Source organism: Osmerus mordax, chromosome 2, assembly GCF_038355195.1.
Source record: "Osmerus mordax isolate fOsmMor3 chromosome 2, fOsmMor3.pri, whole genome shotgun sequence".
NCBI classification, from domain to species: Eukaryota; Metazoa; Chordata; class Actinopteri; order Osmeriformes; family Osmeridae; genus Osmerus; species Osmerus mordax.
Genome location: NC_090051.1, coordinates 7,066,282 through 7,086,971, shown reverse-complemented (window position 1 = coordinate 7,086,971; position 20,690 = coordinate 7,066,282). Strand labels below are relative to the sequence as shown.

General features: G+C 47.0%; 1 protein-coding gene across 1 annotated transcript in view; it reads right to left on the bottom strand.

Annotated features, from left to right (window-relative positions):
• The window catches only part of itgbl1 (integrin, beta-like 1), a 35,938-nt gene that overhangs the window by 5,964 nt on the left and 9,284 nt on the right, over positions 1-20,690 (bottom strand). The window contains exons 3-8 of the mRNA XM_067257603.1: positions 17,867-18,013; positions 17,100-17,222; positions 12,678-12,818; positions 10,934-11,074; positions 10,067-10,213; positions 989-1,105 (exon numbers count right to left, since the gene is read on the bottom strand). Of these exons, the coding sequence (XP_067113704.1) occupies positions 989-1,105; positions 10,067-10,213; positions 10,934-11,074; positions 12,678-12,818; positions 17,100-17,222; positions 17,867-18,013 (816 nt within the window). The remainder of the gene's footprint in view (positions 1-988; positions 1,106-10,066; positions 10,214-10,933; positions 11,075-12,677; positions 12,819-17,099; positions 17,223-17,866; positions 18,014-20,690) is intronic.

Here is a 20,690-nt window from a genome sequence, read left to right as displayed (position 1 = left end):
TGTCTCTCTTCCAGGGGAGAGAGAGGAGTAAAGGACCCCTTCTGGTGCAGGTGTCAAGGTCTGAGGCAGGACCACTGTATTTGTGTGTGTGTTATGCAGACTGTGATACTCTTTAAACGTGAGCTGTCTGGAGGACAGCATGAAAACTAAAACTAACTGATGTGTTGAAATCTGTCTGCTATGTTTGATTGATCTCTGTCCACCAATCTCCAGCCACAGGGTGAAGAGAGGACTAGTGTAACAAATGTGGGTGGGGGCTTTGACTACTTATCCTAAATCTTATAAGTAAATCTTTCATTTCTTTTCACCGAAACAACAATGTGCATAACACAACAAAAAATGTTGTTTCTGCCTGTGTGTACAGGTTTAGTCCCTTGAATATTTTCTGCCTCGTTTTACATTTCTCTTAGTGGCCATCTTTTAGTGGGCCGTATGAAAATACAGAGGGAGTCAGAGAGAAATATTACTCTGTTTGGTGCTTGATTCATTTGTGCGGTGGGAAAGGTAATCAAACATCTGTTACTAAGTACTTAACTCAAGATAATACAATTACGTTGTCTATTTGATATTATACTGGACAATCCATTTTCAAAGTCAAACACTGTTTCTTATTGAAAATGCAGTCATAGTTCAGGCCTTTATCAATCTACAGAGGTTTTCTTTATAATTTTTTGCAGAAGCTATACTTTGCATTACACTACACCCCCTCTCCATAGAAATCTATTGTTGTCCTGAACTCTGACAGTTTAAAGAAACACAGGCACATCTACATTAGGTTATTATGTATAATTCAGGAACTTCCAATCAACCCCCAGTCCTCATTTCGCTTTTAGGTGATATTCAGGGCATGACGCAGTCCTTTCTAGTACCGAGCAGAGAGACAGACGGACAGACAGACAGACAGACAGAGATACAGACAGACAGACAGACAGACAGACAGAGAGTGGTGAGGGTGTGTGTTCGTGTGTGTGCACGTGTGCATCCTCACCTCCACACACATCCCCGTTGATGTCCTCACACTGGCGGTCATCACACTCACAGTTCTTCCCATGAACTCGGCTGTCTCCTGGTGGGTGGCAGGTACACTGGCCACACTGGCACTGCCCTGCATAGGCACAGAGAACACCATCAACCTCCTTTAAATATGGCTTGCGTGTGCGAGAGCTGAATAAACACACACAGGTACACCCCCCGTCCCGTCGATGGTAGATCATGTTGAGCTCACAATGTTCCTGCTCCACTTCATCCAGCCGGCTCTGGAGGAGGTGGCTACAGGGGAAACGCTGAGAGCTGCACGCCACTTAACGCTACGGCTCATTTGAGAGAGTTCACCTGCTTTAAATACTCTTTAGTCCTCAGTACAGAAACACCTGGCACCCCTGGAAAGAAGGCTTTGAGGGGTTGTGGATGATACATTTGAGTTACTATAGTAACACTCAGGACTTTCCCCAACCCTGGGCTAAGTGCAATGCCCGTGCTAAGCTCGGAGCATGGCATCCTGCCGATAGCTCTGGTGACATGGAAGCCTTGAGGAAGTCCACCGAGCCATCAGAGATGCCAACCGAGTCTGGAGGAACAAGATGTTGATGTCGAGTCTGGATGCCCAGCCCACCATCTCTCTTCCCTTCTATGCACGGTTTGAGATGAGCAACATCATAGTATCGGTAAGACCAGCTGAGAACCAGGACTATGGTTGGCATGAGGACAGCTCTGAATAGAGTACATTCTCGGAAATCACCAGGGCCAGATGGCTGTGTCCTCAGAGCGTGCATTGACCATCTAGCAGAGGCATTCACTTCTATGTTTAACCTCTCCCTGAACCTGTCTGCAGTCCCCTCCTGCTTCAAACTGACAACCATTGTCCCTGTACTGAAGAAACCTTCTATCACATGTCTGAATGACTGTCGCTGTGTAGTACTGACCTCCACCATCAGGCAGATCTTCGAGTGATTAGTCAGATCTCACTTCTGCTCCTCTCCCCCCTACACCTTGGACCCCCTTCAATTAGCAATGAGGACCTCTCCTAGTCCAGGCAATCAGACACAGCAGTGAAAACTGGTCAAAAATGCCTAAACCTACTGAGGAGATTCAAGAAGTTTGGCTCTCACCAACATCTACAGGTGCATTATTGAGAGCATTGTTAATGACTGTATCGTTTCCTGTTTCTCTGTGAACATTTATCCAATAATCACCTCAATGCTTTCTATAGTCACTTTAACTGAATGTATCTATCCACCGGCACTGTACGCTTTATATTCTTATTACTTTTGCCTTTCTTTCTACATTTGCAATTTCTCTGATATATTTTTGCTATTTGCTGTTTTTATTTGTTTTTCTTTTTTACTACTAATCTCTGCTAAGTGGTAGTTTTATTATTCTTGCCTCATCATCAAAAAAAAAAAACGTATTCTACTGCCATAACATAATTTTAGTTAGCTTTTCTTTTTTGTTCCTAATCTTGCTGCCAGTGTTTTGAATTAAAATATCCTTCCTTGTTATGCCACTCCATAACAATTGCTTGCTATGTCCCAAGAATTTGACTATCTAGAATGAACTTGTGTTAAACTGTGTACATGATAAGAAATCTATTTGACCTGACTTTGACGTGTTAAATAAGTCATCAGCCAAAGTGTCTGAGGAAAATGTGAACATAGTAGCTCTAAAAGAAATCTTCTGTGAGGGGTCCATCACAGAACGTAGGGAAATTTCTATGCTTACATCCATGTAAAGGTGTAATAAAAGTACGTTTATTCCTTGATTCATGATAGCCAAAGTCTGGGCGTCTGTGCGTGTTTAATATAATTATGTATTTGTGTCAATAGGCCCCCCTTGAAAATTAGATGTTACATCTCAATGGGCTGTCCTTTCAATACATTCTAAATGAATTGGCATAGCACTGAATTAATTTAGTAATGATACTGTTATGGCAGTTTTTGACATAGTTACAATATCTATGTTTCTTTAAGCGGTAAAAAGTAAGTTCCTTTGTTATAGACAGACGAATGTTAGAAACTGAGGCTCTGTGGTGTGGTTTACTCTGTAGAATGGAAACTTAGATTGTCTTAAGGTATTTATGGTGTTGTTTTATGATACCTAACTAAGAGCTAGAGGGTCTTAGTTAGGTCTGGGGGTTGGGGGAGATTGTTATCTCAGTTGAGCGAGCTGACCTAACCTTTTGGCCAAGGAGATTGTGTCCTGTGTCCTGTTTGTGTATCATTAACCATCTCCTTCTTTAGAGAGGGAGCTGGGGCATCAAAGAACTGTGGGACACTTGGTATGGAGTCAAACTGTCACTGAGCAGTGCTGACCAATCACAGAGTTTGCTACATTGATAGATTGACCATCAGAAGAACCATTTGATCTAAAGTTTATATAAGGCAGGGTTTTAGGGTTGTTCTTCATCACTCTTGCGAACGACCTGTGGCTAGCACCTCCTTCGTAATGACTGATCAGCAAAGCTTTGTTTAATATTACGTAATTGTATAATCGAAATAAATTGTATTAAAACCACATCTCTTGACTACTCAGATCTACACAGTGCCACTTGAATTTCCACCATTACAGCTACTCAGGAGAATGCTAGCTCAACTAATGTAAATTGGTTCAATAGTTTTCGACAGTCTCAGATCATACGATGTCACATAAAGATGTGCTGGTGTAACTATAACCCACCATTTATACACTGCAATGTCAACTGAAGTCTGAAAAGGGCACTTCAGACCACACTGCTCACACACTTTCACACACTTTTTATGGGTTTTGTGACTTGTGAGGTATAGCAACAGGGTCTCCTGCATTAAATTCACACACACAGGTACACACACAAACACACACACAGGTACACACACACACACACAGTCTGGCGTGTCTGGCAACCGCTCTTTCCCGCCACACTGATAACTCTCCACCGTCTGCTCCCTAGCTCTGTTGCTACGGCAACTGTTGATGTCATAACACCCCTGCCTTATCGATTATCTCTGTGGTCGTCATGGCTGCCTGCTCTCGTGTGTGCGTGTGTGTTTCCCTCGCTCTCCAAGCAGACACCTTCATGTCCAGTGGGCAGCAGTGTGTGTGTGCGTGAATGGAGCCCTATTGGACCATGCAGAGGACACACTAAAAGCTGTGAAACCTAAACAGAGTCAGACGGCTGTCTTATTTTCCCCCTTAGATAGCCTTTGCTCCTCGGCCGTTATCAGTACTGACTCTGACGTGAACACCTGAAGGATGTTTGTTTAGTAAAGTTTGACATTGCTATCAAGACGCTGGCTCTGTTTCCCAGACACAGAGATAAGTTAATCACTTTAAAATAATATACACATCCATACCAAAAATGTGCATTGTTGTATTAAACTTTCTGAACTGCAATTTGATCTGAATGCTAATGTTATTGACTGATATCCCAGTGTACTCTTGGGACAAAAGTGTAAGTAAAAGCGTAAAGAACACCTGAAGGAAAACAATTATAAAGTTGAATCATCCCCATATTTTTATTGTGCCATTCTACCACCCAAAGAGTTGGTTTTGCGCTCTTTATTTTTGTTGTTGTATTTTGTTAGCATTTTAGGTGGGGACGGTAACTCTGAACGACACTGGGTAGACATACCTCTGAGCTCAATAGCTTTTTTATAAAAAGCAATAAAAAAAAAGAAATGGATGTGGGACATCATAATGAACACATTAGGTCACTGACCCACGTATATTTTTGGGGCTCTCTTTATCTACAGGCGATGGCAAAAACACAAAGGTGGATATAGAGGGAGATTGAACAGCTCTCCATGATTGAGTTCAACTTGAGGTAGGTAGGCCAGAAGCTAATGCTGAGGCCTTAGACTGCTGCTATAATGGAGGCTGCTGGAACTAGCCATTCAGACCAGGGCCATCTATCAGAACATCAACAAACTTTTATTCAATTGTCATGTTCTGTAAATTGTATATGCATTGTACAGTCTTGCAACAACACAAATATATAAATAGATGGTCTTTTCTACTTATACACTAATGCAAAAGACAGAACATAAACATAAAAGACAGCATTTATATCTAAACAATGTATGCGACTTTTACACAATACCGTTGGTTTTTGCAATATTGAAGGGCATCAAGTACACCTTACAATAGTTTACAATACACTAACAATACAATAAAACTTTCAATTATATCTTCCTTTGAATAGAATATGTGATGTTCTATAGACCCTAAACCTTATATAGATGCTCCTCCTGTATAGCTGCTCTCTCATCCTCGCTTCTTCATGCCTTCCTTCAATACAAGTCACTGACTTGTTTCCTGTTGCAATGTCTGCCTGTTGTTCCCTCATTCATTCAGATCAACACTAGTCCCCAATAGGAGATCGACCAACAAACTGATATTTAAGTAGCAATTGAAAGAGCACAAACACATGCACGCACACACACAAGTTGCAACCTTCCCCCAGACACATCTGTGTTGTACATCTCCACAGAATAACCAATCACAACGCCTCATTACATGATAGGAGAAGTAGGAAGGAAAAGACTGTTCTGATTGTACGTACATTTCACAATGATCGCAATCAAATATGCTAAAATGCTTCCTACAAAATACTACGAAATATGCTAGTTTGGTATACAATTCCTTCAGCACATTCGGTTGTTCTTCTGACTCACACAAAAACTACTGAATGAATGAGTTGAATTCATTGCCCAAGGTATGTAGACAGGCATGTAAAAAAAAGGCACCACATGAGTAAGACAGAGAGGGAGAGATGGAGGGGGGGGAGACAGACAGAGAGAGAGAGAGAGAGAGAGAGAGAGACAGACAGAGAGAGAGAGAGACAGACAGAGAGAGAGAGAGAGAGAGAGAGAGAGAGAGAGAGAGAGAGAGAGAGAGAGAGAGAGAGACAGAGAGAGAGAGAGAAAGAAAGAAAGAGAGAGAGAGAATGAGATAGAGGAATTTCAGGTATGAGCAGGATGAGGATGAAAACAGGTGTTTCCTCAAGGAAATACCAGGAAGTGAAGAATGTGCCGTGTCCTAGCTCCTGTCTCCTGTCATTTAGACACTGCTGATAAACATTTGAAGGTTTTTCCGGTCAAGCCGAGATTTTCAGCACGCTCTAAGGTTCTCTCTCTCACTCTCTCTTCTCTCTTTCACCTCTCACACATATCTTACTCTGTCTCTCTGTCCCTGTCTCTATTTATTACTCATACTCTCTCTCTCCAATCTATCTCTATTTGTTCATCCTCAGATTTGTCCTATTCTCCTCTGCCTCCTTGATTCCTCACTTTCCATCCTCTCTCTTGTTTTTTCTCTCCTAATGCCTTCGTGAACTCATTCCAACTCTTGATTTTTAAATGTTTTCCCCCCAAAAAACAACACATGCGGAAATACATGTAGAGAGATGCAGATAGTGCAGAAGCCTTGTTCGAGTTTCAGTTGGAGCAGAAGGGGGCCAATGGAGTGTTGAGGAGAGTAATGGCCTATCTTTTGGGCCAATACAGAGAGCCCCTGCAGGGATGCCCAGCCACAGCAGCCTGTGCCTGAGAGCCAGTAAACAGATGTATAAATCATCATTTAAGCCCCTGTCTCGGGTGTTGGGTGAATGTGTGTGGTGGGGGGGAGGTGGGGGGGGGGGGGGTGCATGAGAGGGAGATCCAGGCCATATCGATGCATTTACTGGCCCGAGAGTGTACATGGAATACAGATTCCGCAGAATGGAATATCATTGGTTCAGTAGCCGCTGAGGGGAATAAATCGCGAGGGACAGTAGATGGAGTTTATCATTTCACACAACGTTGCATCTCAGGGGGAACGAAATGGACCTCGGTGGGCTTAATTCCTGCCACCTACCGTAACTGGCACGTGATGACAGACAGGCACATAGAACCTTTAACTGAGGGAACTCTCGACCAGAGCCACTTATATTAGTCTCTCACTGCATCTCCAGAAAGTCTGTGGAACCTGGACCATTTGTATAAAACAGTAGTAAGAGGCACAGGAGCTACACCACTGTCTAAGATCCACCAGTGGGTGAGCTCAAAAGTAAATGCACTTTAAAAAAGGAGGTGAGGGGGGGTTATAGATTCCATTAATTGTTCCTTCACACAGGGCAATTTAAAATGCCATTTGGCAGCAGCAACTGGAGATAATTTAAAGGTACTGCAGGAGGAAATTAAAGCTAATTAACTCTCCCCGCACAACTTAATCTCGCCTGTTTCATTTTGTGGGGGTGCTCCCTGCCCCCCCCCTCCCCCTGCACTTTTATGAAGCATAGCTTGATTTAACTGTTTATTGTGTAACAGCTGACAGAGAACATGCCAACAGCATCACTTCTAATTAAGTAGAATTGAATGGCCGACACTTAGATTTGTGAGTTGGTTATTTGAATTGCTAGGTTAATTTACACTTTTAGCGGTTGTGACTCCAGGGCATCAATTGTGTATTTCTCTCCAAAGCCATGACTGCCATTGGATAAGATCCCATTTGTAGTCTAGTTTCAGAGGTGATAGGACACAATTGTTTCTGTAAATCAGATGACATGGCCAGGTTTGAACTCCAACCTCAACACAGAACTCATCCCAACCGAACCCACCTTACCCCAACCCACAGCTCCAAGCCCAACCCAGAGATGTCATTCCAGAACTCACCCCAACCCAGAGTTAACCCCATTCCAGAACTCACCCCAACCCAGAGTTCACCCCAGCCCAGAGCGCCAACCCTAACCCAGAGCTCACCCCAACCCACAACTCACCCCAACCCACAATTCACCCCAACCTACCTCATCTCAACCCACAACTCCAAGCACAACCCAGAGTTCACCTAAACCCAGAGTTCACCCCAACCCAGAGCCAAGGTCTCAATCCCAGCAGTGCTCCAACCTGGTCTGAACATTAAGCAGGCCTTGACCTCCCTGTAGACCCTCACTCCGACTAGCACTAAATCAATGGCTTCCATTATACGCGGTAAACACAGGCAGCCTTGTAGGCCATTCTCCTTCTAATGGAGCACACAGAAAGCCAGATTATTGGAAAACTCTTCGCCATGTAACAGTCTCGTTCAATAGAGAGACGTCAAGCTTACTTACTACGGAGACGGTGGCCTGCACTGGGCTTTTTTCCACACCTCATTGTTCACGCTGATGTGGATATTTGTGCTTTGATAGGTTGAGTAGGGAACAATGTAAGACAGTCTCCAGGGGTATGAAAGTAGAGATGGTTGAACAAAGCGGTATTCACAAGAAACAATGCTCAGCAGAGCAGAGGTGGTGGAATTAAGGTGCTGCATCGAGAGGGTGAACGATGCTCTGACACACCCTTAGTACCCAGGAGCCTGGAGAAATGAACAAGTGAAAATCACACAGGGAGCAACCAGAAGTGATTAAATACACAAAATGCTTCCACTTTAAGCATTTTTGCTGGAAAGTGCTTCTGGCTCCAGTGATGGGAAAATTCAACCTTTAAAGCTAGGATGTGTAATAATAATACTGGTTGAAGTTCTCTTCACATCTTGAATAAATATACTGTATATAAACCCCTCAAAAAAAGTTCTGAAAAGTTATTCTGGCCGATTCTTCCTCCCCTTCAATAATACCAATTAGTGTTGTATGTTATATAGTTGGAAAGCCTGATTAGTCACCTTTACAACAAGGATCGTTGTACACAGCTAACCATGTGGGTTAGCTGTGTTGCTCATTCCACGAATGCACGATCCTTACAAGTTGTACCTCGTTGTAAAATTGACTATTCAGGCTTTCCAACGATATAAAATACAACACCAATTGGTATTATTGAAGGGGAGGAATAATCAACCGGAATACCGTTTCTGAACTTTTTTTGAGGAGTTTATATACAGTATACGGTATACATTGTAACGCTGGCTTGTAGAACCTTGGGGTGTGGGACTGAGGAATAGAGTTGGGGGGGTTGGTTTACACAAGTTCGAGTTTTATTGGTTAATTGTGGGAGATGTTTGGCCTGGTTTGGGTATTGTTGGAAAGGTTGAAGGGGGCGGGAGGAGGTGAGAGGAAAGAGAGCGAGGGTAAGGAGCAGTCTCTTTGAACCTGAGCGGGTAGGCAGACAGTTGGGTTTTAGTCTGAAATGGGTCTCACCAACCTTGTTATTGTTTTGGCGGACATCTCAACCCCCGGGGTAGCTGTCGTGTCCGCACAAGGAAATACATCTGGGCTCATTGAAATATCAACCCGAACGTGGTCTCTGCCTCTTCTGTCCCGAGTTGTGTCTGTTTTCCCTGCAATGCTACAATATCTTCTGTGGAAGGACCAATAACTGTATTTGGCCTGAATGTAATAATAGGATGTCCTTCCTGTCTGTCAATCTATATTTACCGTGCAACTTGTTTGCGCATACAATCACACGTAGTGCGGGTTCCTTGTTGCTGTGCAGAGCGAACGTGATGGTGGAGGGAAAAACGCAGCAACCTTGTTTTTCTCCTGACCCTCAAGTAAAAGCAAAGACTAAAAGAAAGACCGAATTACAAACATCAACAAATAAAAAATGTCTGGATCAACAGCGGTCTAAAACCAGAATCAACATAGGAACTGCTTTTCCACGCTGGAGGCAACTGCGGGAATCAAAGGACCTGAAAATTGATGCAGTGGTTGCTGTTTGTCTTCTGGACAGGTAATCACATGGTTTGATTCGTTTTTAACACATACTAGCTTTACTGTAACAATACCCCCAAACCCTCCAGTTTTCGAACTACTCTTTGCCGTTTAGGATCCCATATGGTTGAGATGCTTACATTCACCATAATCGCTTTAGCCAAATGACAGTAGCAGAACATACGTGATTCCTGTGAGATAGGCCTGCCTGTAGACACAATATTACAGAGCCAACACATCCAACCAGAGTGGAAGCTTTTAGCTTGACCATATTGATCCAGTGTAATGAACATTGAGATATCAGACCTTCAGTTTACTTGCCTGAGTACGGGCCAGCAATTATCTAATGAACCTAACATTGTAGGCGTGAGCCCTCGCAGTTAGCTTCCATAGAAATGTAACATTGTGAAACATGAGGAAGTGGTGTGTGTTTGTGTGTGTGTGTGTGTGTGTGTTTGTGTGTATCTGTACCTCGTCCAAAGCAGGGCATGACGGAGGTTCCTCTGCACTTCTTCAGACTGCTCTCCAGAGAGAGGGAGCAGGACAGGGGGTGCTCACACTTCCTGCCAGCCCAGCCCTCCTTACAGTCACACCTTCCACAGTTACACTGGCCGTGACCTGCGACCGGAGGGAGAGGAGGGCGAGATCGAGGCAGGGGAGGAGAGAAGAGAGGGATGAGCAAGGAGATGAGGAATGGAGGACAAGGTGACACCGGAAGGAAGAAAGATGTTGCGGAGGGGTGTAGGAGAAGAGTGGAAAGATATAAGGTAGGAGTGGAAGCAAATAATGAGAGAGAGAAGGAGAGAGAGAGCAAGAGAGAGAGAGAGAGAGAGAGAGAGAGAGACAGAGAGAGAACTTGCATATTTTTATCCTCCCCTTCTCTCTCAATGAGAATAAGAAAAATCTACAGGCACCTACAAACACCTGCAACAAAGGTATGGTACATACTGGCATTTTCACTGGGATGAATCAGTGATGAATCCCAATCCAAGTACCAATAACTTTTTTCCTCAGCACTGTATTTATTAGCACGTAGAAGGTCAGTCCCCCTGACACTGTCATACACTGACACTGCAGAACCGCCCGGCCTGTTAAAGTTGGACCGCACAATCACAACCAGATGGGCTGGTTCTCGACTGAACCCTCCTGCTGAAACCACAACCTAGCGTGTGTGTGTCTGTGTCTGTGTGTGTGTTGGCTAGAAGTGTCAACACCCAACTCCCAACAAACGCCACGTCAGCAGGTCCCTATCCAGGCACCTAATCTATGGTTCAGAAACATCACATTAGAAGGTGCAAACTTTATTACACCTTGGTAAACAAACGTGGGCCCACTAACCTGAGCAGAAGTCGTCGGCATATCGGTCGTAGGTGGCATGACAGCTCCTCTCGTCACACTCACACGTGTCACCGTGGATGTCCCCCCAGTCCCCTGAGGGGTCCACATCATAGCACGTGCACTCCCCGCAAACACAGGTTCCTACACACACACATATACACACAACTGATGGTTATGTACAGTGGAAGTTCGATGACAGGAGACAGACACAATCCCCTAGGGTCCACCTGGCAAGAGGCAGGACATAGGAGGAAAATCTCTTTCTGTTCCTATGCCTCTGATGACCCCCCCCCACACCCACCCCCCAACCCCATCTATCTCTCCTCCCTTTCCAAGACAGACAGATAAGCAACAACCAATGGAAATCACATTTTGTCATCAGTGGAGGCAGGTCAGGTGAGGCCTGGGAAAGACAGGATGGGGGGAAGCCTGAGGGAGGCTGGCCAGCTGGAAACTCTACTGGCTGGGCTATGATATGGCAGGCCTGGCCCCAAGCCCTGAATCTCCGCTTTCCCCTCCCTTTCCTTTTCTCTCCATTCCACTCCACTCCTCTCCTTTTCCCTCCTCTCTTCTCCTTCTTCTTCTGCTTCTCTCTCCTCTCCTCTCCCAAGTCATTGTGCAGGTCAATGGCCAAACCACAATCAGACCCTCATCAACTGCAATTGCTTTTAAAAGGATTTTAACATATAGCCAGAAACTGCTATTATTCACGCCTTAACGGTAAGCCCATTGTGACAGTAGTTATGGACTGGCATAGAGAGAAAGAGAGAGAGAAAGTTTATGGGTAAGTACAGTAGTAATGGCAGGGAGTAATCTTATGAAATCTGTCATTCAGAACCTGCACCTTCACAGACCTGCTGCAGAAGATAAAAGAATGAATTGAAACTGAGAGAACAAAGGCATCTCCCTGACTTATAAATATCACATCTCCTTTACTGCACGCTGGAGGCAGTAATCGAGGCAGTGCCAAATCTCTCTCCTTCTCTCTCTCTCTCTCTCTCTCTCTCTCTCTCTCTCTCTCTCTCTCTCTCTCTCTTTCTCTCTCTCTCTGTCTGATCATGCTAACTAGCCTTTCAGATGTTTTATCTCCATCTCTGGTGATCATGCTAACTAGCCCCCCAGAACTTTCCCCTGGGGTGGAAATGAGATACAATGTGCAGTAAAGTGAGATGTTCTGTCACTTTAATAACTCGTAATGTTAACCCTGAACTTAAGATGGAGAACAGGATTACCCCCCAGAGAAGAGGGAGGAGAGGAGAGGAGAGGAGGAAGGTGATGAAGAGAGAGACCGAACTGAAAAGAGTACAGAAGAGATCAGCAGAGAGGAGTAAAGTAGAGAAGAAAGGAATACAGAGGAGAGAGGAAGAGAATAGAAGGGAGATGAGAGGAGCACAGAAGAGAGATGAGTGGAACCTCATGGAGTTTAATTCTCCTTTCTTCTCAACAGACAGTAGTAGTTCGGGGCAAGTGCCAGAGGGGTATCTGCTGCTCTGTATTGATTATGTAAAACAGCAGTATACTTCAAAATACCTGCTGTCACACAAATCCTTCACTTATGATATGCCAAACTGTGAACGATTGACAAAGACATTCCGGACCCCAGAGGGCTATAGACATCACAGGCAGTCTTAATAAAACTGAGACTACCCTCTTACCTTTGCGAGAAAAAACATTACTGTAGATGCAGAAGGGATTCTGTAGATTAATGCTGTGTGTGTGTGTGTGTGTGTACGTGTGGACAGACCCCGGTTGCTGCAGATCTTGTCATCTGGAGACGTGCACCTCCTCTTGCTCTCCCATGGGCTGATGTCACACTGGAACTCACATTTGTCTCCATGCCAACCGGCAGCGCAGTAACAGTTTCCACAGTAACACTGGCCGTGCCCTGGAAGCAAAGCAGAACGCCCAAACACACACACACACACACACACACAGCATAGACTTATATTGTATGGAGTGCTGTATTTGCTATTTCATATTTACATTAGCTCCTGTTCTGTTTGTTGTGTCACTATCAGACAATCAGGGGATGACTGGTTTCTCCGTTTCCTTAATATATTAAATTTGATCATACAATTCTCCCCTCCCTGAGTCACCACCTTACCGCGGTGCAGGGGTTTGCGTGTCCTAGTGATCCTGGAAGCTATGTTGTCGGGGGCTTTATGCCCCTGGTATGCCCCTGATATGCCACCTGGCGAAGGACCAGACAAAGCGTGGCTCCAAAAAACCACCATGAAGAAAACGAACAATGGTTCCCAGTTGCCCCTGCCCGGAAGCGGGTCACCGGGGGCCCCCCCTGGAGCCAGGCCCGGGGGTGGGGCTCGATGGCGAGCGCCTGGTGGCCGGGCCTTTTCCCATGGGGCCCGGCTGGGCACAGCCCGAAGAGACAACGTGGAACCCCCTTCCAGTGGGCTCACCATCCGCAGGAGGGGTCATGGGGGTCGGGTGCAGTGTGATCCTCGGCTGCAGAAGCTAGCTCTAGGGACGTGGACCGTCACCTCGGTGGCGGGAAAGGAGCCGGAGCTGGTGCGTGAGGTAGAGAGGTTCCGGCTAGATATAGTCGGCCTCGCCTCAACGCACAGCATCGGCTCCGGAACCAGTCTCCTTGAGAGGGGCTGAACTCTCTTCCACTCTGGAGTTGCCCTCGGTGAGAGGCGTCGAGCCGGGGTGGGAACACTTGTTTCCCCTCGGTTCGGCGCCTGTACGTTGGGGTTCACCCCGGTGGACGAGAGGGTAGCCTCCCTCCGCCTTCGGGTGGGGGGACGGGTCCTCACTGTTGTTTGTGCTTACGCACAAAACAGCAGCACAGAGTACCCACCCTTTTTGGAGTCTCTGGGGGGGTGCTGGAAAGCGCTCCTCTCGGAGATGCCCTCGTCCTCCTGGGGGACTTCAATGCTCATGTGGGCAATGACAGTGAGACCTGGAGGGGCGTGATTGGGAGGAACGCCCCCCCCAATCTGAACCCAAGCTGTGTTTTGTTGTTGGACTTCTGTGCTAGACACGGCTTGTCCATAACGAACACCATGTTCAAGCATAAGGGTGTCCATATGTGCACTTGGCACCAGGACACCCGAGGTCTCAGTTCAATGATAGACTTTGTAGTCGTGTCGTCGGATCTGAGGCCGAATGTCTTGGACACTCAGGTGAGGAGATGGGCGGAGCTGTCAACTGATCACCACCTGGTGGTGAGTTGGCTACAATGGATGGTGGGGGAGGATGCCGGTCAGGCCTGGCAGGCCCAAACGTAATGTGAGGGTCTGCTGGGAATGGCTGGCAGAATCCCCTGTCAGAAGGAGCTTCAACTCCCACCTCCGGGAGAGCTTCGATCATGTCTCGGGGGGGGCCGGGGACATTGAGTCCGAATGGGCCATGTTCCGGGCCTCCATTGTTGAGTCGGCTGACCGGAGCTGCGGACGCAAGGCGGTCGATGCATGTCGCGGCGGTAACCCTCGGACCCGGTGGTGGACGCCGGAGGTGAGGGATGCCGTCAAGCTAAAGAAGGAGGCCTATCGGACTTTATTGGCTGGTAGGACTCCAGAGGCAGCTGATGTGTACCAGCAGGCCAAGCGGAATGTGGCTTTGGCGGTCACATAGGCAAAAACCCGGGCGTGGGAGGAGTTCGGCGAGGCCATGTAGAATGACTTCCGAACGGCTTCGAAAAGGTTCTGGACCACCATCCGGCGACTCAGGAGGAGGAAGCAGTGCACTGTCACCGCTGTATATGGTGGGGATGGTGCGCTGCTGACCTCGATGGGGGACGTCCTGGATCGGTGGAAGGAATACTTTGAAGACCTCCTTAATTCCACCAACACGCTTTCCGACGTGGAGGCAGAGTCTGGGGACATCGGGGGGGGGGGGGGGCCTTCTATCTCTGGGGCTGAGGTCGCCAAGGTGGTTGAAAAGCTCCGCGGTGGCAAGGCCCCTGGGGTGGATGAGGTCCGCCCGGAGTTCCTTAATGCTCTGGATGTTGTAGGGCTGTCTTGGTTGACACGACTCTGCAACATCACGTGGACATCGGGGACAGTGCCTCTGGACAGACCGGGGTGGTGGTTCCCCTCTTTAAAAAGGGGGACCGGAGGTTGTGCTCCAACTTTATGGGGATCACACTCCTCAGCCTCCCTGGGAAAGTCTATTCAGGGGTTCTGGAGAGGAGGGTCCGTCGGATTGTCGAACCTCGGATTTAGGAGGAGCAATGTGGTTTTCGTCCTGGCCGTGGAACTGTGGACCAGCTCTACACCCTCTGCAGGCTGCTGGAGGGTGCATGGGAGTTCGCCCAACCAGTCTACACATGTTTTGTGGATTTGGAAAAGGCGTTCGACCGTGTCCCTCGGGGGCTCATGTGGGGGGTGCTCCGGGAGTACAGGGTACCGGATTCCCTGATCGGGGCTGTCCGGTCCCTGTACGACTGGTGCCAGAATTTGGTCGGCATTGCCGGCAGTAAGTCGAACTTGTTCCCGGTGAGGGTTGGACTCCGCCAGGGGTGCCCTTTGTCACCGATTCTGTTCATAACTTATATGGACAGAATTTGTAGGCGCAGCCAGGGTGTTGAGGGGTTCCGGTTTGGTGACCTCAGGATCGGGTCGCTGCTTTTTGCGGATGATGTGGTCTTGATGGCTTCATCGGGCCGTGACCTTCAGCTCTCACTGGAGCGGTTGCAACCGAATGCGAAGCAGCGGGGATGGGAATCAGCACCTCCAAATCTGAGGCCATGGTTATCGACCGGAAAAAGGTGGAGTGCAATCTCCGGGTTGGGGAGATCTTGACCCAAATGGAGGAGTTCAAGTATCTCGGGGTCTTGTTCACGAGTGAGGGAGGAATGGAGCACGAGATCGACAGGCGGATCGGTGCGGCGTCCGCAGTGATGCAGGCTCTGCATCGGTCCGTCGTGGTGAAGAAGGAGCTGAGTCGAAAGGCGAAGCTCTCTATTTACCAGTCGATCTACGTTCCTACCCTCACCTATGGTCACGAACTGTGGGTAGTGACCGAAAGAACGAGATTGCGAATACAAGCAGCCGAAATTAGTTTTCTCTGCACCTCCCTGGTGAGGTGTTCTGGGCACGTCCCACTTGGAAGAGGCCCAGGGAAGACCCAGGACACGCTGGAGGGACTATGTCTCTCGGCTGGCCTGGGAACGCCTCGGGGTCCCCCAGGAAGAGCTGGTGGAAGTGGCCGGGGAGAGGGAAGTCTGGGCCTCCCTGGCTAGGTTGCTGCCCCCGCTACCCGTTCCCGGGAAAAGCGTCAGATGATGGATGGATGGATACAATTCTTATCATATTACTTATTGATTTTTCAATTTATCATCATCAAGAGCCTACTTGCATGTAATCATGTCATTATTTTGATACATGTATACATGCCAGTTCATCAGAGAATAAAGTTGAACTTGAATTTGAATAAGCACATCCCTACTCTGCAAATTTAAATTTACATTTACATTTAGTCATTTAGCAGACGCTCTTATCCAGAGCGACTCCCTGTACTTACTGTACAGAATGTCCCTGTACAGTAAGTACAGGGACATTCCCCCGAGGCAAGTAGGGTGAAGTGCCTTGCCCAAGGACACAATGTCATTTGACACGGCCGGGAATCGAACTGGCGACTTTCTGACTACTAGCCCGATTCCCTAACCGCTCAGCCACCCGACTCCCTAAAAATTATGCGTATAACCTTTGAATAGCTGTATGAGACCTATTAAACCCCAGAATAATTCGTGCCATTTTAATGAGACAGTGCATAGTGCGTTACATCCTAAGTGCTGACTCAGTAGCGTTGACAAGGCACAACCAACCTTTGGGGAGTGTGGGATGAGGAGTGAACACCTAGAGGTGGCACCACACATGTCAGGTCAACCCTCATTTCCCTCCCAATTAACCTTTCTGCGATGGGCGGAGCGTGTGTGCTGTCACTGGCCTCACGGGGACTTTCTGTTCGACGTACGGACGTGTGAACACGCCATCACCAAAACACCAACCATCATCGACAACGATCAAATTCCTTGGTCTTATCGGAAGATTCGTCGGCTAACTCCTAGATCTATGCTTTGGCTTGGTTTCGTTTTGAAAGTGTACGTTTATTTCCTCTATGAGGCACATGTGAGGGATCTCTCAGACTCCAACGGCTGCTTCAGAGGGAGGGCTGGTTCTTTCGGGCGCGAGGAATGACGTACCTCCACACACTTCACCTGTGTCCTCGTCCAGACACTCGCTGTCGTCACACTCGCAGAAGCGCCCGCTCACCAATCCTCGGCCGTCAGGGTTGTGGCACACGCAGCTGCCGCACTGACACGAGCCTGTCACACACACACACACAGAGTTAGTCATCGAAAGAAAGTGTGTGTCCAAGATGAAGCGTGTGTATGTGTGTGTCTTGATGTGTGGTTTGTGTCGTATGTGTCAAATGGGATGCACTTTAGGGGGCAAGGACCCAGCTGGTTTGCAGATGTGCTTTGGAAGGAGACTTAGTGTCTGGTTCCCTCATGTGTGTCCGTGGTGTGTGTTGTGTACTTGTGTGTGTGTGTGTGTGTGTGTATGCAGGGGGGCGTTCTCAGGCCACAAGGCAAACAGAATGCATGCTGTGACTGTATTTGCATTTGCACATGCTGATCTGTCTTGCCAGAAGTCCACACACATACACACACACACTTACACACACACTACTTTGAATGCCGCATGATAAATAAGCACTAGCCAGGGACACAAAGACGGGGCCAGTCAGGCCACTGGGGTTCTCCACAGGTGGGGGTGGTGCTGTCAGTCTGAGGAGAAGAAGCTTTAACCTAGACGTCCACTCAGTCTGCCTCCGCTGATCCACACGCACACACACACACACAGCCTTGAAGGCAGCATCAGTAAAACAAATAAGCACTAGCAATGGAGGTCTACTCAAAGACAGATGTGTGCATGTGAATCTGTGGTGTGTGTGTGTGTGTGTCACCTGCGTTGGAGCAGACCACCCCCTGTGTGTTCCTGCAGAGCTCCTTGCTGCTCCGGCCGGAGAGGGTGCAGTCCTCCTGGATCTGGCAGGCGTCCCCATGCCACTCGTCATCACATTCACACTGACCACAGTCACAAAATCCATGACCTGAAGGGCAGAGAGCAGCCGTGTTTGAGAGAGGAGGACCACGGTCGAGGATGCACTCACATGCACGCAAACACACCCAAGCACACGCTTACACACACACACGCACACACACACACAGACGCACACAGACACACACACCCACACACACATAGAGACGCACATACACAAATAAACCCAGACCCAACCCAACACATGCATACACACACACAACACAAACATTCTAAAACACACACAGACAAATGACACAGGAAGGTGATTTTTGATCAAGTCAGCCATATGCATGTATGCCTGACACACATGGACACGTTGCACACACACACACACACACACCCTCGTCAGAGGATTCTTTCTTGGTTAAGTCTTTCCTTATTACAGCCATTTCACCACTGAGCAGGGCCGATTTAGGGGGATTTGAAACATCTCATTCTTTCCATCTCTAATATGGTTTAAATCCCACCTCTTAAAACAGAGTGTGAGGCCAGGCCTTATGTAATGCAATCACCCCGGTCTAGCCCTGGTCTTCGCCTGGTCTAGGCCAGAGAAGGACCTGAAGGCAGGGCGACCATCTGAGAGAACCTGATCTGTCATTGACTCCAGGACAAGCCAGCACAGGGCTGACTGACATGCCAGATGGGGGAATAGCAATAGTCCTTTAAATCTAATCCAGAGGGTTTGTATTTGACTCCTCCTGCTTTCTCTCCTTCTGTCTACACTTCTCTCTCTCTCCTTCTGTCCTTCTTGCTCTCTCCATTCTTATAGGCTATATAAATTCAATTAAATCAGGTATCCATACCTAAGTAAAGGACAGGAGTCCATTGTGTATTCTGGACTTCCCTACCTCTTCAGTTGTCCATCCCCCCTTTTTGGTTGAAGTGAGCGATGATCAATACTGGAAAAATCATATGATGCAAATGAGCTCTGTTGACAAGCTATTATAGATGTGGCTCTCAGTGCGTTTAGCTGCACAGGGTCTTGTGTGTCACACTCAATCACTCAACGACTTTCTCCATCTCGGTAATGTGATAGCCTCTTCAAGGGCTATCCATCAGCCAAGATCTACAGGCAGTATTCTCTCTTTTTCCATCTCTCTCTCTCCACCCCTTCTCTACCCCTTTCTCTCTTTCTATCTCTCCCTCTCTCTCCAATATGTATTCCACTTGAAGGTAGCTACAGGGAGCAGATAATCAACACTAAGATGACTGTGGCACTTGAGAGAAAATGAACTGAATGCTTTACATGCTAACACTCCACAAATGACAGGACAACTTTCAATAGCCAGATTTTTGGAGTGGAAGGTGGAACATTAGTGGGGATTATGTTTTTGAAATCTATAGTGGTGTTGTCCGATACGAAGTAGGGAACATAATGTCAATTTAACAATATTCTTATTCTTAATTTTCAATAAGCTTCAAAGCAGCTTGCACCTCTTCAGGGGCGTAGCCACGTGGTGGCCAGGGGGGGCCACGGCCACCATTGGTCAGAGAATGGCCACCCTGCCGCCCCCCCCAACCTCACAAAAAAAAACCTATTTAAACCCTCCTGAACAGAAACGGTATAAAGCTGAAACAATGCATTAGTATTTTTTTTACAAAGTCGTCTTATATTGTCATTTGTCACTTACGCTACAAACCCCATATTCGCAATGTTGGGCCACGCCCCCATCAACAGCGCAAGACGCAAACCAACGTACCTACATTCTGACAGTGCTTCAATGGAGACTAGCAGCTAACCACTGGATACCATTAGAAAACTGCTGCTCTGAGTGATGCAGTGTGTGAGTTTTAAAATAGTAGTATTTGACAATCAAGTGCCACCCCAAATAAAAGACTGGCCAGAGCTGGCCCCCCCAGAAATAATGTCCTGGCTACGCCCCTGCACCTCTTTAAACATGGCATAAATTATAAAAAGATGTATTCTGTTTACAGTAAATGTATATTTTATAATTCATTAGTAAATTAATTATACATTTGCTATGGGGATTACAGTAATTGTATGCAGGCTACTATTCCTAACTAGCTAGCTAGCCCTAACAATCTGAAGCGAGACCTTGTTCTAATTGTTGTATTCAAGATGGAATATGCAACCACAGTCTACAAACACATTAAAATATCAAAGCTTCACTGTCCATCCATTAGTAAGGAACAGCAAGGTAGAGGACATGTAACCCCTTTGTGGGGTGGAAATGAATGACATAGGAATACATTGACAAACTGACAAAACCAGTTATTGGTAAGGGCAATTTTAAAAGTCTCTTGACCTTGGTAAGTGCATATCACTACTGTCCACCCCTCAAACTACACAGACCAAAATAAGGTGTGATTAGTCTGAGGAATCTGCTTCAGTCTCTACAATAGCAGGATTTGAACATATCCAAAAAGACATGTTTCTTCAACAGGAAATGAGGGGCTACCGTGAAGGGTTTGGTAATCCCTTCTATGTAAAGTCAAAGCTTTCTGCAAGGCTTCTATTTTTTTATCAACTCCACTGCCCCCTCCAGCTCTCTATTACTCGCAGTTTGACAATCACTTTGACATCTAAATTGGGTCCAGTCTGTCTGGCAGGGAGAAGGTGTGTTTTTTCGGTGTGTGTGTGTGTGTGTTTGTGGAAAGCTAAGGTCTTTCTAGAGCTCTTTTAATTCCTTTCAACCGGGGGCTGTGTGCCCCCCTCCCATCCTGCT